This window comes from Amia ocellicauda, chromosome 1 (genome assembly GCF_036373705.1).
Source record: "Amia ocellicauda isolate fAmiCal2 chromosome 1, fAmiCal2.hap1, whole genome shotgun sequence".
NCBI classification, from domain to species: Eukaryota; Metazoa; Chordata; class Actinopteri; order Amiiformes; family Amiidae; genus Amia; species Amia ocellicauda.
In genome coordinates, this window is record NC_089850.1 from 36,559,688 (window position 1) to 36,585,317 (window position 25,630).

At 40.2% G+C, this 25,630-nt stretch overlaps 1 protein-coding gene across 2 annotated transcripts in view; it reads left to right on the forward strand.

Annotated features, from left to right (window-relative positions):
- Positions 1-8,433: 8,433 nt before the first annotated feature.
- Positions 8,434-25,630, forward strand: part of mocs1 (molybdenum cofactor synthesis 1) — a 33,479-nt gene continuing 16,282 nt past the window's right edge. For both annotated transcript variants that reach the window (XM_066703313.1, XM_066703323.1), the window contains exons 1-3: positions 8,434-8,783; positions 18,957-19,092; positions 19,954-20,121. In XM_066703313.1, coding sequence (XP_066559410.1) covers positions 8,490-8,783; positions 18,957-19,092; positions 19,954-20,121 — 598 coding nt within the window. In that variant the 5' untranslated portion in view covers positions 8,434-8,489. The remainder of the gene's footprint in view (positions 8,784-18,956; positions 19,093-19,953; positions 20,122-25,630) is intronic.

Genomic DNA, 25,630 nt, shown 5'->3' on the forward strand with positions numbered 1-25,630 from the left:
CCTACTAGGTAAATATAGAGAGTGAAATATTATTAAAGTGCAGGGAAACAATAAAGTATGTTTACAGCACACCCCCTGAGGCACTTAAACATCAATTTATATATGCTTGGAGTGTTTATGAAACTTGTGTAACAAACTAAAACATCACCCAAAGAAATCAAATAATTTATATGAAAAAGCATTAAAAAGTGTGCCCTGAACACATAACTTAATCCTCTATTACATCAGTTATGGTTTATTATTATTATCCAGGGTGACTTACAATGTATCACATTATTTTTTACATTTACCCATTTATACAGTTTTAATGGAGTAATCTAGGTGAAGTACCTTACTCAAGGGTACAACAGCAGTGCCCCCACCAGGGATTGAGCCCATGACCCTCTGTAGCTGAGCCCAGAGCCCTGACCACCACTCCACACTACTGCCCCAACTATTGGTTTACCTCCCAAATAAAAATGTTCACCAGTAGTTCAGCTTTATATACCCCATTGTTCATGTTTTTAAATCAGGCTTGGATATGTGTTAAGATCTTTTAAGGAGATTCCATGACAAAAGATATCCGACAGACTTGCTAGGAGGGACATTTGATTGTATATCTGACGTAAATGTATTTTAAGTGTTTTTAAGTAATGTGCGAAAAGTATGGAAAATAGCTTAAGAATTAGTGTGTGACCTAATACAACTGTGGGTTAAATACGCATATCACACAAAGGTCAATATACACAACTGGGCTTTGACTCACTTCGAGTCCCTCATTAGTCACTGTCCAGGCTATGCTCACCCTCTGGCCAGCTCAGTACTCATGCTGGACTCCAGCCAAGGTACACGTGTTCACTTAACCCAGGAGTCAAGGCCCAGCTTTGTGAATGTGTAGAGGCAGTTTGTCAATGCATAATTGCTCATGAAAATAAAATGTACCAATTAATTACATCAGTTAATTCAGCGTTCAGGTGATGAAACAGAAACCAGAAGAGTCAGTGCCCTCAGGAGCAGCAGTTTTCTCTCCCTGACAGTGATGTCATCTCTCTTCCACTAGGTGTCACCACACAGACACATTCACAGGCAAGTTTTAGAGCAACAAGAGTCCACGGGTCTGACAATGTTGTGGGGGCTTGTGTAGCCTGTAGTTGTGATATTGATCTGAAACTTGGACCAACAGGATGCCAAGGCCACTGAGGTGTGCAAGGGGCTGCTTGTGAAAGGATAGGACCCGTGTTTAAAGTGGGAATATGTGTTCATGGTCTCAGCGCTGGGAAGAACAAACTCTGTCCATTCCTTGTCCTCTGCTGCCCTCTTCTGGTCACCTGTGCACTAAACACATCCTGAAAGCAGTGGAGGGACCAGTGTGCTCTGTATTGTGTTGCACCTCAGTCCCTAGTGACACAACGGAACAATTTATTGGCTGAACTCAACCAATTAGGCATTGTTTCCAGATGGTGAACTAGTGGGGATATAATGAGACCTACAAATCTTCAAGATCTGTGGACCTCCAGGGTCAGGCTTCCCAACCACTGTGGTGAAGTCAACTGGAGTCTTTAGAGTCTGCTTTAGGCTGAACCAGTGTCCAGCGAACTCTAAACATATATAATCACAGAATAACATTGTTTCAACTGAAGGGTGTGTGAATACCAGCGAAAAGACTTATATAAGTTACTGCATACATCTACTGCATTCATTCCAAGGTACTTTACAAACATAAAATACAAGATAAAAATAAATAAACACTTCACAAATACAGGCGCTTCAAAAACTGGATTGGCAGGATCTAGAATGCAAAAAGGTCTGCACTTACCACACATCTACATTTACTGCAAAATGTCCTAGTTTTAATACTCAGAGTTTAAAATGCCTCTGCAAAGCTATAAAATGTGTCATGTTATTCCTGACTTTTGTGTATTTCTTTTGTATTATGTCTTAGTTTAAATTTAGATATAATGAGATAAAAAAAAATAGTTGTATGACATTCAGACAATTTAAGAATCATCGAACAAATAACTTATGTGTTGCAGTGGGAAATTCATGTCTTGGTTATTTTTAACACAGGATATAGGTCTCGAAGCAGTGTATGTAATTATGAATAAAATCCACTTGCCTCCAGAGCAGTCCACAGTGAGAGCTGAGTCAGGGGCCGTGAGCTGGGGTTCACTCAGTCATTGACATTTCTTTGATCCTCTGAACATCGATTGATCCCTCCTTGGACAGTGGCGATCTTTCTGTGAACTGCTGATAGGCAGAGACCTATCTCTCTTTTGATATCTGACTGGCCACAGAACAGCAGTTCCCTCACAGACAGCTCTCACATCAGAGGAACACTGTCCTGGCCTGAAGAAGACTTCTCCTCTAATGTGTAGCACTACAGAGCAAGATCAGAGTGAATTATAATTTCAGTCACAAACCATCAAAGCAGCAAGTCGGGGCTCCATTTTCAGGCTGCTTCATTTGAGAGAAAGCGGCCTCTGTGGGCTTTTATGAAAACAGGCTTGGTCCCCAGGAATCATGGACAGGCAGGAGTTGAGAAGCTGTTGTGTTATTGTTGTGTTGCTCAGCCCCCAGTGTTTCTCTCTCTTAGACTTGTGAACGTGTGAACTCCTAGCTGTCTTATTGCTGTGCTGAAGTTAGAATATTTTTTGGGGAAAACTCACTCATTTGAAATGAAATGAAATTCCCATGCGCATGTAAATGCGTTAGTTTATTATTAAATCTGCACAGCTTTACATTGCTTATTAAAAACACACACATTCTCAGCTACACAAAAACACAAGATATGCCGGCATTCCTTTTGCATTGTAAAGTGATACAGCTTTTATAAGCCATTTTTTGCTGGCTGAATTCAGGATCCCCAAAGAGAGACACTGAGATCTCCTGTCAGAGTGTTGACTTGCCTCAAGGCTGATGATTGTCCTTCCCTGAAGATCAGAGAACAATGGGTTCCCTGTATATCAAGAGGTGCTGTCTTTATCAGCAGTAGATTAGACTCTTTAGAAAGTCTGCTGGTACAGCTACACACACAGACTGCACAGATGATTTAACACAAAGGTTGAATACACAGATACCAAAGTATTTGCAACGAGCATATGGAATTCAACTGAGAGAATAATACTTCCATAAGGAACTGCCCTGCTCTGCGACACAGTCTTAGAAGCCAGTTCTCCATCATTAAGCATTAAGTATGGGTCAATATGCACTTTTGTCTGTTCACCCCAGGAACCTTGAAACCTTGTTAAAATTTACTGAAAGAAAACATAGTCTGGTTGAGTGAGAGTGTGTTTTTAATTTCCCTCTAGATTTTTCCTGCCATTCCAATTTCACTGTGCAAATATTTTCTTCTGGTTGTAAACCTACATTCATTCTCCCACCCTGTTGAATACACAATGACAGAAGTCGTCTGTGGTCACTTGATAAGCATCAAGGACATTATGTTCAAAACCTCGCAAACTGTGAGGAAACTGTTCACTTTCCAGTAGATATATCAGCTTGCCCATATAAGTAAATGTAAGACTTATTCAAGAAAGGAAAGCTCACACCAGGGGTTTCAAACAATGAGCTTGCGATGGCCTTTTGGTCCTCCGTGTTTCTCACAGTGCGATTTGCTCTGACAGCCCTTCACATCAATGATGTTTTCTTAAATTAATGTGATCACAAATGCTAAAGCTACGAGAGTGTGGATGCAGCTGGATCTGAAAATGTAAATCACTCTTTCATTGTACAGCATGGCCTTGATAAATACACACCCATTGGCCATTGGTCACTTCATGAGGATACATATAAATTATATACAAGGTGCTATCTGGATCAGCTGCTTTGTGCATGGTGCTGAAAACACCATGTTTCAGAGCATAGTTCCTGTCCAATCCCTCATACAAACCAAACAATAAAACTGAAAAAACAAAAAAAAGCTGAAAGTGAAAGTCCCACCGATGGAGTTCTGCAGTCTCAATGACATTCTTAGGTGACTTTTGAATTTGCAAGCCTAAAGCCAGTTCTAGCCCAAGTTTGTCATGTACTCCCTCGTTTCTCAATGCCTGCCTCCGTCTCCAAAAACACCTGGAGTTTACATTGCATTTCACAGCTCCCTGAGGGCAATGTGTGTCCCTTGTCATGATCAACTCAAAAATAAACCCGAACAGAAACTATTTGTGTTTTGCTGCATTTAACTGCAATGTATTGGTGATATTCTAATGCTCTGTTGAACAATGAACTTAAGAAATCAACCGCCAGGGCAAACCCTACCAGCCATAACAGCTGAAGCTAAAGCAAAGTGGTTTTTAATACAACATCTAACTGGCTGAAGGATCTCATCGAGTCACTAAATATTGTATCATTCTCCGATCCTATTTTATTGCATTTTTATTGGTTTCATTTTGTACAGTTATTGCATTGTCACTGTAAGAAGACTGGCTGTTAGAATCTGAATGTTTTTGTAAAGTGCTTCAATAAATAAATACATGCAACAATAAATAATGTATGCATTTTCTGGTTGAATGCAAATGACTAGTCATGACAGTTCTGTTTGTCACGTTCAGCAGCTCCATCCTGCACACCGTGACTAAAGCTGTCACATGTTAATCAGGCTATTACTGTGTAGTCTGTATGACATGCACGCTATAGTGCAGCTCAGGGTTTTGCTGACATTCTGAGACAATTCTATTTTAAAGTTCTATTATGTAGTTCCGTTTTGACACCGAATTCTGGCAACCCAGGCGACTGCCTAATATTTGCCATTGAATTGCTTGTGAAATAAACAGCACATAAATGGTTAATTAAGGGTTACACTAAAGGGATGCATTGTTTTTGGTTTAAACAGATTTACCAGTTTCACTATTGTTGTACTGTTGCTGTTAATAATAATAAAAAAGGATCAGCTTGCGTGCTAATCTCATCTGTCAGTTTGCCTTTGTATGGAGATTATTATTAGTAATTTTCAAAATTCAAGCAGAACTTGACAGACCAGACGATTCAGTGAGAGGAATTGTCCCATAGAACAAAGGTAGGAGAGATGCTGTGCAGCGGCAAAAAGAGTATAAATCCATTCAAAGCTGAAACTGGAGGTATTGTTTTCTTTTTTTTTTCTTTTTTAAGAAAAAGACATCTCTGAAAAGTTATGCATGTTCAGCTCAACATTCCCAAAATGCTTTAATTGGAAAACTAGACATTTTCTGGCATGTTTTGCCCTCAGATTGTTGTCTTGGTGGATTTAATTTCATTGGGTAGGCCTCACTCTCTCACACCCACAAAACACACACTCACGTCTTCCTTGATCAAGGGTTATGAAAGCAATACTGATGCTAAATATAAAAAAAATACAGACAATGATGAAGAATCAATGTATTTTCTTTCCTTGACCAAATTTTCAGAGTTAAAGGATCAGAGGCAATAAACAGGGAGGGGCTATCTTGCTATCTGTTTCTTGTACCCTTACTGGCAAGTATGATACCCTTCTTCACTACTTTTTGAAGTGTTACAAAGTCCTTTTTTTTGTGCTGGCAACCAAAAAAAGAATTTGATGTTCTGAACTTTACTCACTGTTGCAGGCTGAACTCACAGGGGTGGCCGAGGAGTTTCACAGTGACATCTGACTTTGACTTGGCAGTGCAGTTCTTTTTGCCTTTCTTGCTGTAGTTATTTGATGGGTTTGACATGTCTGTCAGTCCAAGAAATAATTTCTGTTGACAATGTGAGTTCTCCTGCCCTCAGTCTTCCCTGGACTCTGGAACTTCAGATCGCAGACTGCGGACCTCTGACACACAATACATGGAAAACACATCCCGATCTCTGCTACTGAACGGAAAAGTCTCTTAAAGAGCAATTTCTTTTTGTTTCACACAGATGAATGCAGGAGTTAGTGGCTGCCAAACTGGAATATTGCCCCTAGAGCTTCTGTTTTAAAGTCAGGGTTGAATTACACTCTGAACCAATACGACTAAATCTAAAACACCCAACTTTATTTTGTCCTGTTGAGACCTATTTCTTGCTAGTGATGCAACTTAAATAGTTATCATTTTTGTCTACAGAAAATGTACAATAGAAATAGCACTGAAGCAGAAACCTGTCAGAATAAGGTTTTGATAGCAAAGTTGTCAAAATGTGATGGCTCTAGCTGCTGAAGAAGAACAACTGAGGAGTGACCTAACTGCATGTATTGTTTGTCAGATAGCTCCTTTATTTCAAATACATTGAATATGCTGTTTACAAGTAGTCTGTTTATTGTTCCCTTTATTTTAAAGAGAGAGCTCTACTAATTTATATTCTTGTACAGACTTTTTTTTAACACAGATCACCTGCACATCTCTGTATTCTGCATTGTCACAGACTTAAAACAATCTCTGTACCTCCATCATCCTGACAGCGGTGCATTTTTAATAAGGCTGTGGACAACTGCAATGATTGCAGTGGGCACAGATACTACTGGCCTCCAGAAGCAACTTAAAGATAGAGAGAAAGAAAGAAACAATGAAAAAAAAACTGAAGCTTAGCTGAAATTGACAACAATATAGGAAATGGAACTACGAAAACATCTAATTGTAGGCCGTAAGGATACTGTCCTACCATGTGATTCCAATAAAGTAGTCAGACATTGTTAAAATTCAAAATATGAGAAGCTTATGCATTTAACATCAGTTAGTCAATGTATCTATTCATTGACCAATTCAACCATCGGTTTATACAGAAAGAGCAGCTCACGTGTTGGGCTGAGAGATTAGCTGTAGTGGAGGCTTGTCTGCAGTGTCAGGAAAAGGTTTGATTGTCAAACACCAGCCTGGTTTACTCTGTAGGGGCAGCAGCCTTTATCATTATCGCGTGCTACATAATGGAAGCAATAGTTTGTTTAATTTGACATGATTAACATGAACTGTAGGCACTGTGAGCCAGGACAGGGTGTTCATGTATGGGGTAAAGGTATATGTTATATGAGGAACACACCATTCTATTATGATGGATCAGGAAATTCTACATCCCACATTTACATGCATGCAAGTGAGACTGGGCTCATAGTGTGTAAGATGATTCTGTTACAATGACAAATCTCCATCTGATTTGAAAGAGTGTTCAAACCCCTGGCATCACAGGTCTTTTAGTGGAGATGATTTGTTGCTCTTTTTGGCACTCGCACTTTGAAAAGGAAGACTTATGTGACACGAAAGGTACAGCCAGCATGGAGGTGTCACACTCACTTCAAGCAGACTGGCCCGTGCCAAAGGGCATGGAGTCAATGTGCAGCCCAGTACAGACTGTGACAGGACCATGCCGGCCACACATGGGTAATCAGAGCCCCGCCCAGCCAGCTCACAGAACACATAAACTGCACATGTGCGTGACCTTGTTACTCTGAACATGTTAATCATTCACAGCCGTAAAGTTATTTAGGGAGGCGTGATTGTAAATCAGTATTCTTCGGGTGATGCTCCAATTTAAAATGCCACAACTATGCTGCGGTCCACAGGGTGTGATGAAGGGAAAGAGCTGATGTAACCAGTAACTTTTCTAAAATAACGACCCAAGTCAATGTACAAACTGGAGTGACTTTTTAATAAAATAAACAAATGAATACATTTTTAATACATTTTGCTAACATGATTGAATTTCTGCAATTACTTGCAATTAATTGTATTTTACAGTAAAGGCATCTGCTGTAAATCGTCAGATCTTACAAGAAAACAAGACTATGTTCTCAGGTGCAGATTAATTATAGATAAGACAAAAATATATTTAAATCGCTGAAATTATGACACTACGCAAAAGGTGGATCTATTTCTGGTTTGTAGGAGCTGAAGGCCTTTGTATAAGGAAGATAACACAGTAAAACAACAACAAGGACAAGAACAAAACATATAGAGATACTTCCTTTATGTAGTGTCTGCTATGAAATAAATAATACAATAGTGTGGTCACTGTGGTGTACCATGGGAAACACTGCAAACTGTAGTTTGGTGTCATTAGAGTCTTATTAGTTATAAAGTAAATGTGTAATCTAACATGTGGATTCATAAATGTCCTACTCACACTAATGAATTAATCATTTATATTTAAAATGTCATATATGTGTAATATCTTTATACTACATTATACATGTACATATATGCATCTTCCATTTAAGTATTCACAATAAGTAAAGCTTATTCAATGTACTCATGGCGCAGTGTTATAATGAGAAATAAAGTCGCTCAATTCACTTCTCCCACTACAAGCCGAGAAACTGACTGAAATGTGCAACTTCTGCACAGTCTACAGCAGACCCTCCCACTGCTGTCACTGGAAATAGGGATTTGGAAAATACATTACCCAGGAAGCAGCGCGATATCCCCCCCCCCCAACAGCGAATGGAAATTATTGGCTGCCATGACTGTCACTCTCTCAAGCCCCCTCTCTGATTGGCTGCCGTGACTGCCAGTCCCTCCCGTCCCCCGCTCTGACTGGCGCATGTGCCTCCAGCATGCGTTGGCGGCGCTGCGCGGAGCAGGAGGACTCGGGCACTTTTCGCACTTTCAATGTACGGCTTTCTCTCTGCCAGGAGTCTTAAACCCGCACGGAGAGCGATGGCAATGCACGGAGGCAAGTGCTGCCGCTTTCTCCTGACCGGACAGGCGCACATGGGGGCCCGGGCGCTGTCACTGTCACCGGGGCTTTCGAAACAGTTTGCCCGCTGTTGTTCCCCAGCTCAGATGCGGAGTTCGTATTCGGGTGCGACCCGAGAAGAGAAGAACATGGACATGTTGGTGCCGGACCCAAGAGCTGCTGCTACTTCTACTGCTACTACTAGTGTCGCAGCAAAAAATGAACAGGTAGGAAAGCTTCAATGCACAGAGCGGCTACAGTAAGTTCTCACGGGCACCCTGGAAAATGCGCTGTTTGTTTGGCATTTGTGGTCGTGTTCTTGTTGCGCAGATTTCCGCAGTTCTGCGCACATCTGCAGAATCGCAGCGATCCCATTGGCGGAGCAGTGCAGGTCTGTGCAGAACCGCGGAAATCTGCACTACACGAAAGCGACCTATCGTAGAGGTGTAAAAGCTATCTGGCGTAATATGATCAGAAGATCCAGTCTGAAATATAAGCCTAATGTAATGCACAGTGTGTTATGATTATACCTAGTGAACATAAGCAGTTTGTATATTCATTTCAAACATGCAGCAATGCTCATCGGTGTAAATATGTATAGGCTATTTTCCTCAATTGAATGTAAAACGCTGGGGTGCTTTGCAAGTGGTGAACCGTTAGGTGTGTTTAGTTTTTGAGTCTTTCCTTCATACAGATGTTATTAGCTAAATATTGCTGTTTTTATAGCACACGGTGGCTCTTTGAGATACTGACGTTTGGCTGTTGCCATGTAAAGGCTTGCCAAAGTTGATACATTGGGTAGCTGTCATTTAACAAAAGTTAAGACTGACTGAGTCCATGTAAGCGTCGGATTACTACTGTTCACATGCCACCCGCATGCATTAACCGTGCATGTTCATTTGTATGTGTTTTGAGACTTGATTTACTTAGTTTGGGCAGCACCAGATCGTAATTCGTGGATATTATGCAGAAGGGGGGATTACCTCTGTGTCTTCATCTGACAGGATGTGTAAATATTTCACAGCTAGAAAGCTCTGCTGAGCCACACCTGACATGGCTCTTCAGTGATCATGCACTTTCCAGACCCTTTTAAGAGCAGTTGCAAATAGTCTGCACAGAGGCACAATAAGCAGCTGTTTGAAGCGTTAAACAGTCCCCGCTAAACATTGCAATGATGTAACATTTTTGTGGCACAGCTTTCATAACAGGACTATCCAGATCATTTTCATGTACTCGCATCCGTCCCAGATAATGTTTCCGTGTGTTTCACTTTCAAATGTTTCTGGTGTGCGTTACCAGATGTGAAAGCTTTTCGAGATGATGTGATTGATGTATAGGACGGATTTATACGTGCTCTCGTTTGATTTAATAGGGAGGAGACTTCAGTCAGCATTTAAACTTCCATAATGTAGGTCAGGTGCTGCATCCCAGAATATTGACCAGGCACGGCCGATCTGAATTCTAATCAAAGCATTCTAATCTTCTAATGTTATGCTATTCATTGTGTCCTAATTAGTTCCCTCTTTATCCCAGTAAATCCTGTACAATCCTGTACATAACTCAACATGTTTATTTAGTAATAAATTGCAGGTGGAATGCAGCCTAGATTTCACTCTAACTGTAATTGAACATGAATCTACTGAGCTGTTGGAGAAAGCGTACAATACTCATACCAACACCATGAATGATGTTCCAGTGTCATCCTGTTTGTTAGAGTATATCAGCTTATATAACTTTATGATGCACAAAAGCCTCCTAAAAGTTAATGCAACACTTGACCTTTTATGTTATCATGGTCTCCTGTGAGTTCATCTGTCCAGTACAGTTTGCCTTATGGTGTATACAGGTTTCTGTAAGTTAATATTTACTTGTTAGCATGCCTCTGATACCACTCATGTTTATTCTGTTAAAGTAACCGTCTGCCTTTTCTGTGGCTAGCTCAGCTGTATCTTTAACTTAATCGCCGAAGCTTGCTTTCTTTATTGCAAAGTGATTTGTACAAGAAGAACAGAGTTGGTCTCAAGTGAGATGAATGTAGCTCCGACAGGATATTACCTGGGTCCATATTATATACAACAAGGCAGCCAGAACTGTAACTGGTGGTAGAAAGTGTTATTTCATGCCTGGCTGGTCTACATCAGTTACCAGTCAGTTTTATAATCCTCTAAATACTGTTCTTCCCATCTGTTAAGCCCTTCACAGTTTTGGCCCTGATTATTTATTTGATCAGCTGAATCACAATCGCTGGCCTCATCCAAATTCCAACTCTAGATTTCTCGTAAGACATGGGTCAAGGGTTATATTTAGACAACATTACTGTAGCTGCACTGCATTCTCATTGTAGAACTCAATACTTCTTACTGCATATAAATACACGGTGTGCTGTAAGGGAGATCATGTGTTCTCTGTGTCTCTGTGAACCTCCCTCTCCCCCTTTCTCAGCTCCAGTGTGTTCACAGAGCTGCCTCTGTCTTTTCTAATATCTCTCTGTTAAGATTATTTATTTCTGAAGTCCCTTTCACTGAGCACTGTATCGAAGGCTTCACAATTCGCCTTGTACCCAAATAACAAAAACATGTTTGAGAACAACAAGAACAATTTATAAGACATCGACACTTACAAATTAGCAACTTTTACAAAGAAGCGAATACAATGGTTCACCAAAATAATGAGATGCTGGTCTTGCTGGAAATAAGTAACTCTGCTTGTGTAATGGGAAATAAGAGATTACTCAACAAACATACATTACAGATTAATTCATTAACAACAGAATAAAAAAAAAACATAAATATGAGAAGTGGTACTTAAAAAAGACCACATAAGATCTGGGGTTAATCTAAAGCAGGGGCATTTCTAGACTTCAAGTTTTAGGGGTGCTTCGAAAAGGTGTCCAGGATTGGGGGGGCTGCTGATGGTGTTTTTTTCCAGTGTAAGAGTGGGGGTGGGGCAGCGGTGCTGACTTGGGGGCGGGGGCGGGGGCGGGGGCGGGGGCGGGGGGGGTGCTAACAGTGTTTTGTGGAGTTACTTCTTCATTCTTGGATACTTTAGTTGTATTAGCGACGCCCCTGATCTAGTTTTTAGTGAGTTTTTAGTCCGGACTCTGAACCATTGGGTCTGGATCTCTAATGAGAAGTTTGCAGTCTGTTCCAAAAACTTGGATCATTATAACTAAAAGCTTTTTCTCCCTTCCCTTTGTCAATACATCTTTGAGGCTGTCAGAAGCTAAGTAATAATGCATTTTTTGTAACATTACTTGCATGTTAATTTACAAGCTTCCTGTAGATTATTTATTACAGCTCACCATGAACAAGGCACTTTGTAAAATAAGACTTGATTGACACTTGATGCAGTATGTTGTGTTGAGAGCTATCTGTTTGTAGGCACACATTATTATAGATCTGTTTGTGTGGCCTTTCAGTATTTTTTTCAGCTTCCTTCTTTCTGCTCTCTGCACAGCTGGTCCATAAATAAATACATGCTACTCCAAAGAGAAGAAATACACTCAAGCAAAAGATTAAAGGTGTTTTCCATCAATCCACAGAAATACATATTGGAGGTTTTTAGGTAGCGGGTTGATGCCTTAGTAACCATGTCCTATTTATTTCAGATTCAAAAGCCTCTCACAGTGTTGGGGGGAAAACAGATTCAGTGCAATTTTGTGTGTCTGTAAATCTGTAATTTCTGTTGCCGACGTAGAAATCTGATTTCTCCCTATTGGACTACTATCCACTTTCCTTACACGAAATTCAGTTGTCTTTGTGTAATGCATGCATTCAGACTTCACATTTTGAATTGCAGCTACAAGAGTAGACATGCCTATGAGCTTGTAAGCTACACAGACCCCAAGAAAGACTTATTGGCTATGCCACAAGACTGGTGCCCAGTGCTGTGGATTTGTATACTTCTGAGAAACTGGGGATGTGGGGAGGGACCTGATTAGTGAGGAAACATTACATCAAGGATATTCAAACCCAAAACCCCCAATTCCCCTTTGCAGGAAGTTCGCCCCTCCCGTATTTGATCTGAATACTGTTTAATTTTTATTGTCACAGAGCTGGCAATAGCAGAGACCTATGTGTAAAAACATGTTTCACTCCCCGTAACCCCTTAAGGTTAGTACAGCAGCAGGGGCTGGTTGCATAAAACTATATTAGACTAGTCTAAACCATCAGACTAGTCTTAATCTGATAGACTAGTTTTAATGCAAGTTAGCCAGTTGCATAAGAATTAAGACTAACTGAGATGAATCCTGAAAAGCTAACTCCTCACCCTCAGGGTAATTGATCTGTCTTTCCATTGAAACTGCTCACCTGAGATTATGGCCTCCCACTGGCTCTCACACACTCCGCTCTCCTGCCCACCGGCAATCCCAAAACATCGAAACCCCTGCCCAAATGTTTCAAAAAGCCTGCCTGCCTGTTTTACCTGCACTTCTGTAATTTCGAACCAGTAATTTGTATTATGCCTGATTGTAATTTTGTACTGTATTTGATCACTTTTGTTTTGCTCTTGTATCCTGTAAGTCGCCCTAGATAAGATATAAATAATAATAATATAAGCCAAGATATAAATAATAATAATAAACTGTGCTGCGTTTAAGTTTTAGGGAGGTCCCAGGCAGATCTTTCCTTTTACTAAATTAGCATATTCTTCTATCATCTCTACCCATCTTTTATAGACTGCACACATTGACTAAGTAAGACCAGTCTAAGGAAAGACTGTTTTATGCAATGGTTTTAACTCGGTGTCTATCGTAAATGTGACTTCTGTACTATCATACTAAGACAAAGTCTGCAACCAGCCCCAGGTGTTTCATTGTTCCCAGTCGTCGGGTCACTTACAGGTGCGTACCCTAGGATACAAAGATGGCCTAGTTTCAAGCCGGGATAGGCCAAGATTGCTTCTGTTTTTATTTTTTATTTCAAAACCAGTGATGGTTTATTTAAAGGTGTAGATCAGAGTTTCTCCCCAAATCCCACATTTGAATATAAACAAGGGTTTGTCAGTGGTTTATGCATGCATTGCAAAAGCAGCATTGAGTGCAAAACAAACTAGTCTGTGCCGGTCGGATCAAAAGATTTAGTGTTTGAGGAGCCCCAGGAGTGGAGCTGAGAATCCCTGTCTTCGATTATCATGTGCCATTCTCAGTAACTCCAGTGTTACAGCAAACTCTGAAGTGACTTCTCAAAATGTGATTGTGAGGGAACCTTATTAGCATCCGTCAGCTCTCTGAGGCCTGGTGGGGAGGGCCTGTCAAGCAACGGCTCAGTCTCTTCCCCTTCTCATTTCTGCATTGCAACAACCTAGATAATTCAGGGATCCTGCAGCAGCCTGCACTCTTATAAGGCTTGTATATTGGGGTAAAACTAAAGTAAAGATTAGGAAAGCAAAGCTAAATTTTGATAATACTGTGTAGAGAGAAGCTCTTTCAACTGGGGTGGGGAGAGCAGGAGGAAACGGTTGTCTCCAGAGTTTAATTAAATAACAGAATCTGCTCAGAAAGGCATTTGAGCCAATCAAATTACTGCGAAATCTGAATATTAAGAACAGCATCAGTACTCCCAGGCTGCACACGGGGTTAGGTAACACATTTTTAAAATAAAAGAAGAACCTTGATCCTTACTCTCAGCTTGCATTTAGCAGGAAAGTGTGTGTGTTCATGCTTCATTACAGGACTCCATGCCGTGTCAACCTGCGTGGCATTTCTCTCAGCTCTGTGCAGTGCAACAATGGAGAAACAGGAGTTGCATGCTTTTTAGGACAGGAAGAGACACCGGCTGTGTTTCATGGTCGCCATGCTCTCTTGATCTTCATTTGAGACTTAAAGTTGAACCAGGCATTTATCAAAAGGCAGGGCAGAGGTTCTACAAGACACATTTAAGGAGTTAGGAAAGAAACTGAATAGCAGATCCTCCATGGTAGTTTTCTATGAAATACTTCTGGTACCACGTGCCGAAAGGGAGACAGGCAGAGATTAGAAAGTTTAACACGTGAAATCTTGGTGTAGGGAAGAGGGTTTTAGATTTATGAAGCATTGGTCTTTCTTCTGGCATAGATGGGACTTGTACAAACCGGACAGTCTACATCTAAACAGAAGAGGGGCTAATGCATTGGGAGAGCGTATGTGCAGAGTAATTGATAATCTTTTAAACTGGGGACCAGGGGACCATGGAGCACTGACAATGGGAGATGTTCCTGTAAGGAATGAAAACAAAGGGAAAATGCTCGTATTATATGCATTATATGTTAGAAATGACATTAAGGCAGAAGAACTCAAATTAGATAGATAATAGGAACCATTAGATAGGAATGGTTGAGATGGTAAATGATTGCTTTCTAACTCAATTTGTCAGGGAACCAACCAGGGAGAGCACATGCATTGACTTGATCTTTTCAAATTACCAAGACAGAGTCAGAGGGACACTAGTTAGAGAACCAATGGCAAACTGTGGTCACAATATGGTTAGCTTTGATGCATTCTTTCAAAAAACAAGGACCAAGTCTAAAACAATGATCTACAATTTTAGAAATGCAAACCTTGAAGGTATGAGGCAGCACTTAGAAGAGGTAGACTGGAGCACAGTGGATACAGATTCAGTTGAAAATGGATGGTTATATTTTATGAATATACTACTTGAGGCTCAGGAGAAATTGAGGACCAAAAAACATTGTCCAAAATGGTTTAATAGGAGTATGCAAAAAAATATCAAGAGAAAGAAAATGTTGTATAGCGCATACAAAAGGGATAGAGACTAAACAAAATACAAAGAATATGTTGAACTGCAAAGACATCTTAAGAAAGGGATCAGGAAAGCAAAGAAGAAAATGGAAAGAATCATAGCTCTTGGAGCTAAAACTAATGCAAAGAGCTTTTTTCAATATTACAACAGCAAGCGGTCAATAAAGGAGAAAGTGAAACAGATAAAGGGTAAAAATTGAAGTATTTTGGAAAACGAACAACATGTGGCAAATGTTCTAAATGAGTATTTCACAGAGGTTTTTACAAAAGAATAAACAGATAACATGCCACAGGTTTACAATCAGTCCAGTCAAACCCTAAGAGAGATCAGGATAAATTAGGAGGAGGTACTAAAGGGACTAGCAGAATTAAAAACAAACAAATCACCTGGGCCAGATGGGATCTTTCCAACAGTACTTAAATAAATAAGGGAAATTATTTAGAGGCCGCTAACTCAAATATTCCAAATGACACTTAGAACAGGGGATGTGTCAACTGACTGGAAGACAGCAAATGTCATACCAATCCACAAGAAAGGGGACAAAACTGAGCCAGGAAATTACAGACCAATCAGTCTCACCTGCATCACCTGTAAAATGTTGGAAAAAATTATTAGACAGAAAATAGAGGAGCATCTTAATGAAAACCATATTCTTGGAGATAGTCAACATGTGTTTAGACGAGGCAGATCATGTCTTACTAATTTATTAGAATTTTTTTTAACATGCAACTGCAGCTGTAGATCATGTGAAAGCATATGATATGATATACTAAGATTTTCAAAAAGCTTTTGATAAGGTTCCACACCAAAGACTGATCCTCAAATTGGAAGCTGTAGGCATTCAGGGTAATGTAAGTAGATGGATTATGAACTGGTTGATGTGTAGGAAACAGAGGGTGTCGATTAGAGGAGTTGCTTCTAACTGGAGTGAGGTTGTTAGTGGAGTTCCACAGGGATTAGTACTAGGGCCTTTGCTGTTTCTAATCTATATTAATGATCTGGACTTTGGGATTGTTAGCAAACTTCTCAGATTTGTAGATGATACTAAAATAGGTGGCTCAGCAGATACAATCTCAGCAGCACAGGTTATTCAAAGGGACTTAGATAATATTCAGTTGTGGGCCGACACCTGGCAGATGAAATTCAATATGGACTAGTGCAAGGCATTACACGCAGGTAACAAAAATGTCCACTATAATTACACTACATGGGAGGAATAGAACTAGATGAAGTAATGCATGAGAAAGACCTAGGAGTCTATGTGGACTCCTCACTTTCTCCATCCAAACAATGTGGAGAAGCGTCAAACGTTAGGGTATATTGTCAAAAGTGTAGAACTTAAAACAAGGGCAGTGATGTTCAGACTGTACAATGCACTAGTTAGAGCTCATCTGGATACTGTGTACAGTTCTGGGCTCCACACTTCAAGAAAGATATCGCTGCTCTAGAGGCAGTTCAGAGGAGAGCAACCAGACTTATTCCAGGTCTGAAGGGAATGTCCTACTGAGAGACTGAGGAACTGAACCTTTTCACCCTGGAACAGAGGAGACTACGTGGGGACTTGATTCAAGTCTTCAAAATCATGAAAGGCATCAACCACATCAAACCAGAGGAGCTTTTCCAGATCAGCAGGGATACACGGACCCGGGGACACAAATGGAAATTGGGCTTCAAGGCATTCATGATGGTAAACGGGAGACACTTCTTCAAACGGAGAGTTGTCACAATCTGGAACAAACTACCCAGCAATGTGGTAGAAGCTTAAAATGTTGGAACATTATAAAAATAGACTGGATAGGATCCTTGGATCACTTAGTTATTAATGGACACCAAATGAGTACGATGTGTCGAATGGTCTCCTCTCATTTGTAAACTTTGTTCTAATGAAAGGTGCTGTTGTTTCTGTGTGGAGCATCTCGGGGGCAGCACCTGGATGCTTACTCAAAATAAACACTGATGGGGACTTAACAACCTGTAACTTAGGTCCTGTAATGAGCAAGCTGTGGACCGTCAAAAAAAATAAAGAAAAAACTAAATTGAAAGAAGATCAGAGCACTTGGATAATCGTCAGATCAAGTATTTCTGGATATTTCCCAACACTAAGCTTACATGGAAAGCAATTCCCTTTCCTTCAGGTTATATAAAAGTCATATGAGCTAAATCAAATTTACTGTGTGTGTGTTTTAACCTTATAAGTGGATTTGTGTGTTTTTCTTTATCGTGTCTATTATTTTGTAAGCTTGTTTAGGCTACAGCGATGTTACAGTCTAGACCATGTTTACTTCTATTTCGGTTAAGAACATCGCATGGTATGGTATAGTAAGAGCAAGGTCACATTCTCTAGAGCATGAGGCTGGTAGAAGCAATAAGTGATAACCATAGAATTTCAGTTTAACTCGCAATGATTTGTGTTGTTAATAACATTAATTTAAAATAAGTTTCAATGCAGAGCAATAACCATAAACCAACTGATCAATAGTGATTAAAAAACATTAAAACAATGGCACTAAGTTAGCAGTGGTAGATGTTTTGGTCATTAGCCTCTATTTGTACTGCTTTGGCTGACAGAGATGGTAAAAAGTAATTAGAAACACTAGGTCTGAAAATGATGAAGCTTGGCCTCTGTTTGTGGGAATCTTGGGAAACATGTCAATCTTTTCTGATTGGCTTGCATGGCTTTTCTTGCCCTTTGGTTTAATTTGGCATTTCCCCTCAATGACGTTAATTGCTTGTTCAGTGGAAACGCTCCTTCCCGGCAGTACGTAGGTTAAATGGCTTTGTTTCCAAATAATGTTCTTGTGCAAGTTGCTGTTCTGTAACTGTGTACTTTGGAGATCTTCCACAGTAAATGGTGAAGAGAACACAAATTAAATCTTCATTTGTCAGTTTAAAAACTCTTCAGCAGTATGTGTTCACATGTGACTGTTACCCTTAAGTTGTCACCAAAATGCTGTGCTCCTGCCTAAAACCTTCCCTTGCTATCATTTGCTTTTGCTAACCTTCTTTGGCACAGAAAATAACAAGCTAAGAAGTTACAAAGTTAAGGTTTGTTAACAGTTAAGTGGACAGATCCTGGAGTATTTGTTTGTGCATTCTTAATAATAATAAAGTTATTGAAATTAAGATGTAAGTCACAGATAGTCGCATTTAAAACTTCTGATATGATCTATAAAATACATAGACTGTGCTAAACCTTGTGTCTACAAACTCGAAAAAAGCTTTTAAATCCCACGTCGCAAAGTGTATTTCTGTAATGGATGTAATGTAAATTCAGCGTGGTGTCTTGCTGGCTCAGCTCATGTACATGGTAATACAATTAAAACTAACATGGTAGCTGTCTTGAGGGAGTCAGACCGAGAGCTGAAAGCACTGTAGCTCCCGAGAGTCCCGAGCAGGGCAGCAATTGAGGTCCTTGGTACAGTTTTGTTTTTGTTTTTTTCTTCATGCTAAATAATACAGAAAATACAGACTGATCTATAAGTGTGCACCATCAAAACAAGTGGAATTGTCCACTTCTGAAACAACAGTTTGGTGTGGTAGGACCAGCTCCCACACAGTGCGCCCAACTCTCGCACAATCCACCAGTGACTAAAGGGAACCATCTCATGAAACAATCAGTGGAACGATTTTCTGACTTTCCCCTCTCTTGTCACTCTCCAGGAGCTGGTACCACCTGCTGGCCGGAGGAGGATGCTGATGGAAGACCCCCTGCCCTTCTCAGCCTTCTTGACTGATGGCTTTGGCCGGCAGCACAGCTACCTGCGCATCTCCCTGACCGAGAAGTGCAACCTGCGCTGTGCGTATCCATTGGGGACCGTGGGACATTAGCTTAGGAGTAAACCTGGGTGGGAGGGAGCAGGCGAGGGGGATGGGATAAGAATAGGAATTGAGGAGTGCAGTTAAACTTCTTTGTGATTGTACTGTGCCAAGAGCGCATAACCAGATGATATAAAAGGGGTGGGGAGAAGGACACCTAGTGATTTAGTTTCTAAGGTGCAGGGCTGGTTCTTTCATGGATGAAAAGTCTCCAGAATTGTTCTGAGGATCCCGGGAGTCTCAGCCCATGGCTCCATTCCATCATACACCATGTGTGCAGACAGGGATTGTTTTTTGGCTTAGAGGGATGGGGTAGAGAAGCAAGGGTGTACATTAGCAGTCAGAGAGTGTAGGACTAGCCTGTTCTGTGCACCGGCAGTCAGTACATGATGGACTGCGCTCGGCCTTGAGGTAGTTCAACAGTGAGGATACCTTGCTGTAATGCAGTGTTTTCCAGTGCCAAACCTGTACAACCACTTATATATGTATATATTAGCCAGCAACAAGTGTTCATTTCTAGGTATTTCTGTCTTTTACTTTTAACTTAAAACACTGAGACTAGAAATGAAGTATGTGCAGTAACAGTGTCATTGTGTACCGATACTGGTCAGCAGCAACATTTTCTGTCTGTATGTGTATATGTGTGTGTTAAATGATCTGCAGTAACAATGCCTTTGAGTTTGTGTGCAATAACCTTGTCTGTGTGTAGTAACAGTGTCTAGGTATGTTACTGTCTGTTCTTATCAACCCAGTGTGTGTTTGTGTGTAAAACTGTACAGAAATGGTGTGTGTGAGTGTCTTGCAGTCGCTGTGCAGTAACCAAGTCTGTATGTCTTGGCAGGTCAGTACTGCATGCCGGAGGAAGGGGTGGCTCTGACCCCGCGCTCTCAACTGCTGTCCACAGCTGAGGTCCTGACGCTGGCGGGGCTGTTCGTGCAGCAAGGCGTCGACAAGATCCGTCTCACCGGGGGGGAGCCTCTCATCCGGCCCGATGTTGTCCACATCATCTGTGAGGAGGGTGGGGAGGGCAGGACGAGATTGTTACCTTGACTTCAGAATTCCCTGCTTTTTAGCCTCCCTCTATGTGTGTCTCTGTATTTCAATAGCATGGGCTGTGATCTGACTGACGTTTTACAAGTTTCTGTGTTGTTTGACTTCTGCAGGAGCCGTGACCATGTGCTTTTTTCTTTTACATTTTCAGTTAGATGGAGTTGTGCCATCTAAGTCTCTACACACCACTCTAATTAATAAGTAGTGTTAAGTTTCAGGACTATGACAGAATTGGATTTTTGTGCTTTTCTTGCTTTTCCATCAGTCTGTTTTTGCTTCCTTTCTTTCCTTCTGAGTACAGCAGGGCTGCCTCCATATACCGTCCACCAGGCTTTATGACCGTGGCACAATAAGCTTGGTCCACTAGGCATTTAGACGTACCCTAAAGAAGTCTAAAGCTCTGAGCCTTTGCTTTAGTGTATCCAGAGTTGTATGCATGTCGAGCCAGATATATATTTTGCTGCCCTCTTGTGAATTTCATTTGATAACACTAGCTTTGTCCCACTTGCAGATCAGTTGTATTGCCTGTGAAAACCAAGCACAAAACAAGGACATATTGCCAACCTTTTCCACAGAATGCCGTACAGCTGTGTGCTTTGTGAAGTGTCTTTAATATTCCCTGCACAGTTTAGTAATCAGAGCCGGAATGGAGATGAAAAGACTTGAGCAATTGTGCTGCATTATCTGCAGGAGGCTTGCAAACTTGAGCTAATGAACAAAAGGGAAAGGATGAATGCAGTCTTAAAATCCCCAAAAGCCAAACACATAAACAACTTTAATTAATTGTGCCACTTAACAATATAGATATGTTTTGAAAAGTAACATCATGCTGAACTTGTAATAGCTGGTAGCAGATTCCTCTGCCTCGGTGTGCCACCTTTCTCTCATGTGCTTAAGCCTTGTGCTCTGTTTTGTTTTTCTTTTTTCAAGCTGCATGACAGAGAAATTAGTTCTCAAATGAATTCTGCAGAGGTTTCTAGTAGGGATCGACCAATATGTTTTTTTCAGGGCCGATACCGATTACACTATGTAACACAATTTTTGTTCCTGGGTAGTAAGTGTTATTTCCTAATTGCTTATGCCTCAAAAGTATAGAAAATGGCTATTATTCCCCACAAACTTTGCTTTTGTGACCAGGACAGTGATATTTTGAAATGTAACTATTTCCATTGGAAAACGGGCGAATGTGTGTCTTTTCGTTCACATAAAGTCAGAAAAAAACATTTGAATCCAAATTAACATTGAAGTAATACAAAAATGATTACAAAAGATTTAGAAGTCAGTAGTTTTTTTAGATTTACGATTATACTGTACAGTATAATCCCCCTGACAAAATGTTCGCTGCATTACCATTGCTAAACCTCCTAACGTTCGCTAGCTCCTAGCTACCATCATGTAAAACGTTAAAAAAACTCATACGGCGAGTAATCTGTTATATATTATTTGTTACCATACTACAAAAGTTAGCTGTCTAGTTGCATTAGCACTGATGTCGTTGACTCGTTACACAAAAATATCACTGCATAAACTCAAACGTTAACGTTCGCTATTTTTTTTTACTGCAACAAAGTACGTAAACTTCGCTTTCATTCTTGGCTTGCATGTAACCGTTATATAAACTGGAGAATTGCACTTTTGTTTTAAACTGATGAAAAGCCTTGTGTAGGACTGCATGAACAATCATAAAAAATAAATGAACCTCGCTTATTAATTTAGGAATTTACTTGGATTTTGTGAAGGCAGAGTGGAAGTATACTGTGTGTTGCTTTTATTTTTGTGCGTGCCTTCTGGAGAATGCTTTAGACAGGGCTGTAGTGGAGGACTAAGGATGGCGTGGATGCTGATTCACTGAGTCTGTCCAAAACCAATGTGATTAAGTTATCTCATTCAGTAATCATTTGCTATTAAACTCTGTCTGAGTGGCAGTGAAGTAGGTAGGGGATAGCAGAGTTTAAAGGAAAAAGCAAGCTTTAGCGAAGAAAAGTTGGCCACTGCTCTTATAGAAACCAAGGAGAAGACTGCTCTCAGTCCTCCCACATTTGTTGATGTCAACCTAGTTGTCGCACTGAGGCATTATTACTTTAATCTAATTATGTGGTTGTTTTACAGAGCCCACAATGCTTCATGGTACTGCCTAAACCCCCCCCCTACATTTTTTATTATTGATATGAATGTATTTTGTTCATATTTTGATTATAGTGCATTAGCAGGTGTCACCTTTTCCCAGAGTGTGTGGCAGACTGAAGACACGATCCATTCATAAAATGGGTAGACTGTACATTTTCATTAGCCCTCTAGCTGGTATCAGTAGTTGACTAGTTTCTGCTACTTTATAAGTGACTGTAATCAGGTGTCCTGCCACCCCTTCCAATGTGTGTGTTACCTCTACCTCGCCATGGATCAGACAGACTGTTCTAATCCATTACATGTTGCCTGCTGATATAGTATATTGAGTAGTTTTCCTTTGATAGTAATTTACTTTTTGAGACTGTCCACTTATTTTCAGTTTCATTATAAACTGCCTGTGTGGATATAGGCCATTTGTGTCCACTGGATCCATCATGATCAGTTTTATTACCATGTGGCAGCTGTTGTCGCGTCTCTTCTAACTCGGGTATTTTTATTTTTGTAAACATTTTAAGTTAAAATGGGAGAATGTCTCTGGGTACCAAGCTCAAAGGCTTTTGTTAAGGATTTTTAAATTCTGTTTAATTCTAGCACCACAGAAATAATGGATTGCCACCGTTCCTGCCATGTTCCTATGAAATTATGTTAAAACTGTATGCTTCACTTTTTGTTTAATTGCAGTGCACTACCTATATTTACTTTAGATACCTATGTGCTTCACTAAGGTGAAATGCAGCTGTGTGTTAGTACTCAAGGTGTTGGCCTGAGGTCCTTTTGCTCACCTCTGTTTTAGGAGCATAACCACAACTAATTAGAATGCATGCCAACAAGAGCAAAAGCAGTCAATCTCCATAGGTTTCAATTATTTTATATTTTTTTAATCAAATGCTTTGTGACTTCCATTTTGGCCTATTTAAAAAAAAAATAAAATAATAATAATAATTAAAAAAAAAAAAAAAATATATATATATATATATATATATATATATATATATATATATAAGAAACTTTCACTTGCATTTCAAATAGCATGGGGTAGGATTGGACAAGATTTCATTAACAAAATCTCTGGACTCTGACAAAATGTAATTAATGGGTTCTGTATTCATCTGGCTGCTCATGGGGGATGTATTGTACCCTGAGTGGCAGTCTGATCACTAAGAAGGCAGCTCAGCTTGTTTTGCAGTAGCTCTGACAGAAGTGGAGAAAAGCAAATTAAAACTTAGACTAACAATCATTTCAGCATACATTTTCTTCAGATTTAATACAACTAGTATAAAACCATTACTGTCTCAGGTGGGTTTAGTCTGTACCTTACACTACTGTTACCTGAAAGTCCTGGTTTGTCTTATTTACATCTGACGGCCAGTTCTACTGTCTGGCAACTTAAGCATTCAGTCTCCTTGTACTGTTACAAAAATATTAAGTGAAGAAAAAGGAAAAACTGAAAGGGATTCAAGTTTGAAATTAGGATAGTAGTAATTAAATTGAAGACTTAGTAGAATGACGTATAAAATTAGTAGATGGCCTAGAAGACGAGGGCTGATGATCAGGGATATTCAGGGCAATTCATATGGTACTCTCATTAAAGAGATTTAACAGGAAACCTGAACTTACATACTATAAATGCACTTCAAAAGCTTTTATACATGCTTTGATTTGGGAAAGCAGCAAAAATTAGAATTTTTCTAGAGTAAAACTTGAACCTCCCTCGTTCAAATCAGTCCCCCCGGGTGATGTGTGTTCACTGCGTTTCCTCTCGCAACAGGAATGGAGACGGCTGTGTGTGAGGAGAGATAAGAGCTGCAATCCTATCTCCTATGCTCTCAGGATGCTGTGGCAGTGACCTGTGCACAGCTAGACTTCTGTACGAGAGAAAATGGACCATTCACCGTGTAGAATCTTGAATCGCAGGAAAGGGTGCTCTTTATAATAGCAACTCGAACTGCTTTTAAGAATACTGCTTTTTTGTTATAAGAACCTACAGATAAATAAATAACCCCTCTTATATTTGCATTGTAAACCTGCATTTAATTTGGCTGAGGAAAAACTCACTAGATGCAAGTTTAATCTGAATCTAAGTCATGTCAAGATTAGATGTTTTTTGATTGGGAATGATACAAGCTCAGGATGTCGGTACGAGCTGCATCATGTTCAGTTTCGCTGCATTGCTCCATGCGTGTGGTCTGCGGTCTGCACTGAAGTTCACATCCTCTCCCTGCAGATTGTATCGCACCTGTGTTAGTCAGAATTGGCAGTCTGTGTTCCAGCCAAGGTCACCAGTGTCAGGACATATTGTGTTGACAGAAAAAAAAATATATGCATGCAAGGATTGTTTTGGCTTGAAACGTGGGATTTAATTAAAAGAGCATATTGGTGTTAATATAACATTTTACTCTAAAAAGAAAAAAGTATTTATAGAGTAACTGAGAAGTAGATGCAGCTGTGATCTCTCTAGAGTTTAATAAATTCTGTCTTTTGTTTTCTTTTTTGATTTGTTTTTGGCTGATAGCAAACTTTTTTGTTTTTGTTTTTTATATCCATAGTAGTTTTGAATGAAGAACCTTAGTTTATTTCCCCAAGAGAAACACTCAATCTCATCTATTTGGCTGTTACAGCTCAGCGGGCCCATTAACAGAGAAAGTGCCAGCCACCAGAAATATTACAGAGTTGAAAACCATAAATCACATGAGGGGACCAGAAGGGAGATGGAGCATGAAGTTCTGACAGACACATAGCAGTAAAGAATGCATGACTGAAACATCCAGCTCCCTCCTGAACCTCTTGTAGGTTTCATTCTTTCCTTGCCCTGTATTTAATTTGAATAAGAGTTTTTTAATTGATACATTCAACTTTCTCCTAACCCCCTTGAGCAAGGGGGCTTTAGATCCCTTTATCACAGAGCTTGTTCTTGGGGGAAAAAGTTTAAGATGCAGGTCAGGAAGAAAGGGAGACCGAAATAGGGAAATAAATTGGTGAGGGGCAGTGGGAGAGCTGTTAAAAAGCTGAACGTGTGCAGCTGCTGGATGAGCCATGAGAGAAGATACTGTAATTGGGACTCATCAATCATTTACACTCAGAAAATGTCTTTAGTATGGGTTGTGTTGAGTTTTTGTGTGTTTCTTGGTAAGTCCCATGGTGCTCAGCTAGCTGTGTTTGGCTGCCTTGGCGATGCCTGTCCTTTTGACTAACCCTTCACCATCACTCTGGTCACACAGGCATCTCTCTGTGGTGTAATGTTTAGGATGAAACTTTGTGCTACCTGACTTCAGCTGTTTGTCACGGTATTACAATTCATTACTGTCCTGTAACTGATACCTCCTGACCAAAGGCATTTTCAC